The sequence below is a fragment of the Phascolarctos cinereus genome, unplaced genomic scaffold (genome assembly GCF_003287225.1).
Source record: "Phascolarctos cinereus isolate Bilbo 61053 unplaced genomic scaffold, phaCin_HiC Scaffold_4;HRSCAF=312, whole genome shotgun sequence".
In the NCBI taxonomy this organism is placed as follows: domain Eukaryota; kingdom Metazoa; phylum Chordata; class Mammalia; order Diprotodontia; family Phascolarctidae; genus Phascolarctos; species Phascolarctos cinereus.
The window spans coordinates 289,358,565-289,366,052 of NW_027555847.1; the positions used below are offsets into that span (position 1 = coordinate 289,358,565).

The 7,488-nt window shown below is 33.2% G+C and overlaps 1 protein-coding gene across 4 annotated transcripts in view; it reads left to right on the forward strand.

Moving 5' to 3' along the window:
• The window catches only part of CHD1 (chromodomain helicase DNA binding protein 1), a 122,204-nt gene extending 119,121 nt beyond the window's left edge, over positions 1 to 3,083 (forward strand). For all 4 annotated transcript variants that reach the window (XM_078153108.1, XM_021009211.2, XM_078153109.1 and 1 more), the window contains one exon: positions 312 to 3,083. In XM_078153108.1, the coding sequence (XP_078009234.1) occupies positions 312 to 672 (361 nt within the window). In that variant the 3' untranslated portion in view covers positions 673 to 3,083. The remainder of the gene's footprint in view (positions 1 to 311) is intronic.
• The last annotated feature ends 4,405 nt before the right edge of the window (positions 3,084 to 7,488 follow it).

Consider the following 7,488-nt stretch of genomic DNA (forward strand, 5'->3'; position numbering starts at 1 on the left):
GAATAAATATTATTTTCCCCAATCGTCATTTCAATTTTGCCTAATAAACACATGGTAAGTGCTTGTTAATTGATTACATAAAAAGCTATTTTTAAAATCTTTTTTATTAGGCTATTATTTTATTATAATTATTTATTATTAGTCATTTATTAGATCGTAGCAAGAATTCATAGTTCTTGATATGAAATGCTGAACTTATGCATTATTTAAAAGAGCAGTGAATAGTTTTCCATGATGAGTCCGCATTAGTAAAATTTAATTTTAAGGGCTGTCTTTAATTTTGCTAATAGACTTATTTTCTCTCTCATCAGATACTACAATGATAATAAACACAGAAAAATGGATGACCATAGGAGTAGGGATCACAGATCAGTTTTGGAAGGAAGTTTAAAAGACCGACCTCATCCTGACCACCGTTCTCATTCAGATCACCGGTTGCACTCAGATCATCGATCAAGTTCTGAATATTCACACCATAAAACTTCAAGAGATTATCGGTATCATTCAGATTGGCAGATGGACCACAGAGCTTCCAGTAGTGGCCCTAGGTCACCACTAGATCAGAGGTCTCCTTACGGCTCAAGATCACCTTTAGGTCATAGATCTCCATTTGAACATTCATCTGATCACAAAAGTACACCTGAGCATACTTGGAGTAGCCGGAAAACATAACAAATACTGACATTGCCCATCTGGACTTTGTTTTAGCCATATATCGTAAACTACCACAGTAATTGCCTTACATGACTTGAAAGATAAGGACAGGATCCTCCATCAGTAGCAGTATTGTTACTTCTTTCCAGGATGCAAGGTCTATTATCCCAACAGAAGAAAAATATTTTTGTATTTAAGGATTATGCTGCACTGTGTTACAAAGTGTTGTAGCACTTTTTTTTTTAATAATGGAAAATGTTTACTTTTTACAGGGACCTCAACACTGCCCCATTTAGACTGGATAAAATTCTTTGTGTCAGTGATTTTAGGCTGAACTCCATTTAAATTATGTTTGTAAATGAACTTTACACACTGACCTGTAATCATGTTTCAGGAAGGAATGAAGAGTTTTGTTTTGTTTTGTTTTTCCTTAGCAAAGAACTCTCAAGGACTTTGTTCACTTTCCAAAGCTACTTGTTTACATTGTACACTGCGACCACCTTGCCGCTTCTCATCACAAGCTTGAATATTTAAATTCTGTACCTATGACTGTAAAATATCCGGGAATTCTTGTTTGTGATAAATTGTAATGCCTTTTTACAAAATAAAATAGCTGTAAATTATTGTAAATTAATTAAATGAGCTTTCCTTCCCTCCCCCTCTCAGGCTTTTTTTAACTGTTCCTTTCCCCACCAACTCAGGCCTTCTTGTCATAAAAAAGGACAAAACTCAATGTATTAACAACACTTTTTAATAAATTGTCTTGATGGAATCACTGTTTAGAATGTAAAAATGGGGAAAGGGAACATTATTCCATTATATTATCCTTTAGGATTCCTTTTATATTGGATATTTTATTAGATACATTTTTTTAAAAGCCAGTGTTGTGATTGTTTGTAGTAATGACGTACTATCTAAACTGCATGCTCTGAAAACTTTTTTTTTCAGAAGCATTGGTTTAAAAAATACCTTTGTGAACACATCAGAACCCAAATCAGCCAAAATTTATTGTAAATCCATTTGTTTTCCTTTTTAATGTGGGCAATAATGTCAAATGTGCTATGCAGCCAGTTAATATTTTAGATGAACTGATTGACTTTTAATAGAAACTGTTACAATGCACACTGATTGTATATAGATACCTTCTACATATGACAAATTAAATTTAACAAAAAGGATATGTGGACTCCTGTACTTTTCTGCCTTTTTACTCCCTCAGCACTTAGCAAAATTTTTACGAGCTGCCAAAAGTATATATTTTTTGATAGCCAATTAAGTATCAATCGTCAACACTACAGTTATATCTGATTTAAGGATACATGGGCAAAAATTATAATAAACAGCTGACAGTTAAATTTAGGTCACTGTTTTAGACTGTTTTGGAACTCTGGCTTCTGCAAATATTTTATATTTTCTTGAGGATGTTTTGCATGAATATTTGGTTTCTTTGAATTTTTAGATCATGTAAGATGTTAAAAGTCAAAATCTTCAACTTCAAAGAACACAGGAGCCTTTTAATTATGGAAAAATTATTTTTATAAAAGGTTATGGAATAAAATGATTTATAGGTAAAATATATTTTAGAATATTGTTTGCCCTTTCATTTGCCCTCTCATTTATTTTACATGTATAAAGCGAGTGAAAATGTATTGACTATACTTCAAAAAAAAAAAAAGCAAAGCTTCATCTTTTCCATCAGGTAGCCCTGCCTGGCAAATTAGTAAGATGTCTCATTCCTGTTAGATAGGGAGAACCCAAAAGGAAATGCTTCAAAATTTTCAGATCTGTTTTGCCTTATTAATCATGAGAAAGTGATAATATACAGTATTTTTCCTTCAATATGAAAAGTGCAGGTATGATTCTATGATTTTAATTTTTTCAACTTGCTCATGTTCTTGATAAACCTGGTTTTATTGCACAAAGTGATAATTAACTGAAGATTTATCATAATGCCTAAGTGAAAAATCGTAACATATTAAAAATGTGTTTGGGTTGTTTGGTTTTTTCCTTCATTACAACTGTAGATAGAGTTCTTGATCTGTTATTGGATGTATTATGTTCAACCCATCACACATTATTGTTACTGTAGAATGGGCTAGATTTAAATCTTACTGTGCTACAATTAGTTAGACTATTTATGTAATATGAGAATTACTGTGAGAATTATTCTTTTTTTGGTAAGAATCCAAAACTTATGTGAAAGAGGAAATAGCCATATATTCAGAATAAATGAGAGAGTAACATGACCACATAGATGTTGTTGATGGGAAAGTCCCTGCACAATGACCCTTTTTTTCATCTGTGTTCCACTTGCTTAGTCTTTATTTTGGTCCATTTCTGTTTGAAGATGAGAGAATCTTATGCACAGTACTGTATTAAACACCCACTTTACAATAATGATATATAATAAATAATTCTTATAAAAGCAATGGCCTGTTTGCTTATATAAAGAGATTGATCTTTTTTATTAGAAGATATTTTAAAGTTTAAGCTTTTAGAAAAATGTGAGAAACTGTTCAGAATTTGACTCATTCTAGACTGAATTACCATTTTAATAAAATGGAATCCCTATCTTTACAAGTGATACTGTAGAGGTTTGTATAATTATACCAATGTAGCTGAATAATTATAGAACTTAAACATGTTCTTTTATGTAATCTGCCTCAGTTAGCTTACTGCTTTTTTAGGTCCAGCGATTTTCTTTCATGATTGAAAGGTGCTAAGTGATGTACCATTTCTAACTGTATAGCAAATAACATTCTGTGAGTGGATCTTCTACGGTAAAAGCCATAAAGATTATTTCAAATGGAACTTGTTTAAAATTGACAAGCTTCATAAATGTTAGGGCTTTTAGGTACTTTGGGATGCAAGCATTTCTAGTGTTTCTATAGGTGTGTGAAATTTAATCATGAACTAATAAATGTGACTATATACTTGTAAAAGGTCATATATTCTCCACATCAATGTATTCATTGTTTAATAATTACAACTTGTTTTAAAGAAATATATTAACATTAGTGGCTATATTATGTGAAGGCATGTAGCTTTATGCTTAAATGCAAGACTTTGAATTTAATTTTTTTTAATGTAAGTTGATTGTCAATATAACAGAAAAAGATTGAGCAAAGGAAGTATAACTAATGCATTGACTTGTAAACAAAGCTGAGCTTTTCCTTTTCTAAGGGAAGTTCTTGACTATTAATAATGAATTCCTCTATAGCAAAGGTTCTTAACCTGGAGGGGGTGAACTTGTTTTGTTTGGTTTTAACATTTTGATCACTATTTCAATATGATTGATTTCCATTGTGATGCTATGTATTTTGTACATTTAAAAGCCTTACTCTGAGTGGGCTTCACCAGACTGTCAAAAGAGTCCCTGACAAAAAAGTTTAAGAACCCCTACTCTGTAGAGATCTTTTTTAACTCTGGAAGATATAATGTCATTCAATTGTAATTAGGTCTACATAGCTTTTTAATGACCATATAATATCCTTATATATTAGGCTCTTGATTGTATTTCCCACTTTGGAGTTCCTTTTGAAAAAAGACTTTATAATACAAAATCTGAAAGACCTGATTTCAAGCCAAGCCTTTTACGCATATTGACTGTATAACCCAGGGCAGTTTAACCTCTTAAATCTCCTAAGCAGCTACAGAACAGTTACCAGTCAGCATTGATAGAGTTACCAGTTGGTATAAAAGCATGCTAATTTCCCATATTAAAACACAGAACAATGAAATAATTTCATAGTACCTTTTTTTTTGTGGCAATTGGGATTAAGTGACATGCCCAGGGTCACACAGCTACTTAGTGTCTGAGGCTGGATTTGGACTCGGACCTCCCAGGCCAGGGCCAGTCTCTATCCACTGCATCACCCAACTACCCCACAATACTTAATTTTTTTTATATAATATGTAGTTTTTAAGGACTTTTTTTTTAACACATTGGAAAATATATTAAGGCAAAAAAGTACTAGGTTATTTTGTGAGAACACCATACTCAATTAGTCATTGACAGTCATCTTGTCTCTAACCTTCATAAGTGTACTACTGACTAGCACAGTTTTTGAAATTAAGCAAGGGTTCTATATTTTTCATCTACTTGGAAATGATAGTGAAATTAAAGTTCCCAATCTACTGAAATGACTTTTCCTTTTGTTCAGCCTACCTCAACCCTGATCAGTATGTACATATATATAGTGACTTGCACAGAACAAACCTTATAACTAGAGAGAATTGTGAAATGCACAAAAATACAAATACATATTTATACCTACATACTTAGTGTATACAACATTCACCACATGTGATTTTGCTAAAATAAGTTTCTGTTCAAAATCAGACCTTAAGATGAAAATAGCTTTTTATTAGTAAATTAAGCAGATACAAAAAATTGCCTTGAACCCAGTAGGGAATAGAAGGATAAAGTTAACTATCCCAAATTTCTTCTGTTTCCTGTATTTCATTATGTATTGTTTGAAGGTTTATTTATGTTTTCTTGTTGGAATGTTTACTTAGCATGATATCGTAGCTAGAGGGCTAATCTCAGCATCAGAAAGACCGTGGGTCTGATTAACTCTGGTACATACTGATTTAGTGAAACGGGGCAAGTCATCTAAGTTTAGTGCTCCAAGTAACTTTGAGGCAAGAATTTTCTAGTAGTTTCTGAGGTGCAATGGTAGACGGAGTTGCCTTCCCTTAAGTTTCCTACACTAAAGAAATTATAGATCCAGTATCAAAAAAAAAAAAAAAGCATTTTGTCCATGAACCAGCTAGGTTATGGAAGTAACTTTAATATACAGAATGATTCTTGGAAATATTTGTTACTGTTTTTTTCCTGTAACTGGTTCATCAGCATTTGTGAATTATAACTTTTACTTTTAATGGGAAATCTTGCATTTGAGACCTGCTTACATGTGTTTTGGCTAAGGTTTACTGTAAATATGCCATCATTTTGAAGGCATGTTTCACAAGTATTTTATATTTATTATTTTGTATTATCCAGGTGTACATTTACTTTCTAGAATACAAAAATACTATATAATAATATTAATGGAAATAAACTACATAACTGTGAAATTTCTAAACTCTAGTTGAAAAATTTGTGTTAGCATTTGATATTTCTTTGGCTAACTAATATGAGTTATTTGTCTGCTGCCTGGGGGTATGTTCAGTCAGATTGCTATATGACATGCAGCATTCATAGAAACATAGACCACTAAGAGCTGGAAAGGATTTTAGAGCTGGACCACTCCACCTTTGCCCTCCCAAGGGGTCCATGAATAGATTTCAGTATCCTTTCCATTTCAGAGAAATCCATCTTGCATTTTCAAATTTCATTATTTGATTCTTGAGGTAACATACTGGGTTTTCCCAGAGAAAAATGAGAGATTTATAAAAATTTAGTAATGAAATGGACAACAAAAATAAATTATTTAAAAAAAAATTATGAGTAAGCAAAGATACATCTTTTTTGTACCATGACCCAGTTACTTAATGTATAAGATGTTTCTAAAGATCTAACATGAGAACTACAAAACAGGACAAATAGTAAAATTATTACTAGCAGCAGTTTATAGATGTTTTTAAAAGACTCCAATAACATATTTTTTTAAATTGATATTAGAACAGGTGTTCTATTGACATTTGTCAATAAACCTTTTTTTATTACAGTGTATTTGGTCTGGTCATTTGTGGCTTAATAAAAAGTTGGTCTGATTTCCTCTCTTTTGTCTCACCAAGTCAACTGAGCATACTTAAAAGAACTGTTACCTCAAAAGAGCAAAGTTCTGGTGTCATAGACATGGCTTTCAGTGAATTAGCTTCTGTCCAGTGTATGGGGCCCATTGGAGCCTGTTTGGTCTAACAAATCTAGGGAAACAGCAGTATGTGGCTTTCAGGAAAGCTTGGTTCATGTTTCAGCTCTGATACAGTTTGACTTCAGAAAAAAAAAAATCTCTTCACCTCTGTTCCCTAGTTTTCTCACATGTAAAATGATAGGATTGAATTAGATCAGGGAATCTTAACTTTTTTTTTTGCTTCATGGGTCCCTCCAGCAGCTTGGTGAAGACCAGGGATACTTTTCAGAATGATGTTTGTTGCCTGCATTCATAATTCAATTAATTCAATAATTCCTAATTCAATAATTCAAGGAAATGCTAAGTTCTAGTTAGGAGTTAGTGAAGATAAAGATTTTTTTCTCCAGTTTCATAGACCCCCTGACATCTATCCACAGCCATTGCGGGGAGGGGTCCATGGACTCCAGGTGAAGAACCTGGAACTTAAAATCCTTTCCAGTGCTTATTGGTCTTAAGTTTTTATGAAAACTTGTCATGTGGTGATTTGAGTAGGGGCCCTGAGCAGGTAGAAGCCAGCAGTGCTCTGAATGGAAATCTCTCATGGAGTGTGAAAACCACAGATTGCAATGCTGTGACCAAGGACCCTCCAAGGCAACTTGAAGACCACAGAACTGTGAGTTATAACAATCTATGAGGGCTAAAAGCTGCCAACACTAAGCACAGGCACATTAGGGGAAATGGAAACCAGGAACAGGAGCTAAAGACATTAAGGTCAGCACCAAATAGAGCTCAACCACCCCATCTTGCTGTTTTTTGAGTCATGCCAATTGTGGCCAAGCCCAAAGGGAACTTGACCCAAGGAGAAAGAAGGGTCCTACTCTGTCAATGCAAGAGCATTCCTACACCCATATACACACAGCTGTACAAGTGTTTCATTTTTCTAAAGTTGAATAAATGAAGGTTTAAGAAAAATTAAAGACCAGAATAAAATTTAGAAATCTTAGAAAAGATATTGTAAGGTCCAGAATTCCCCTGG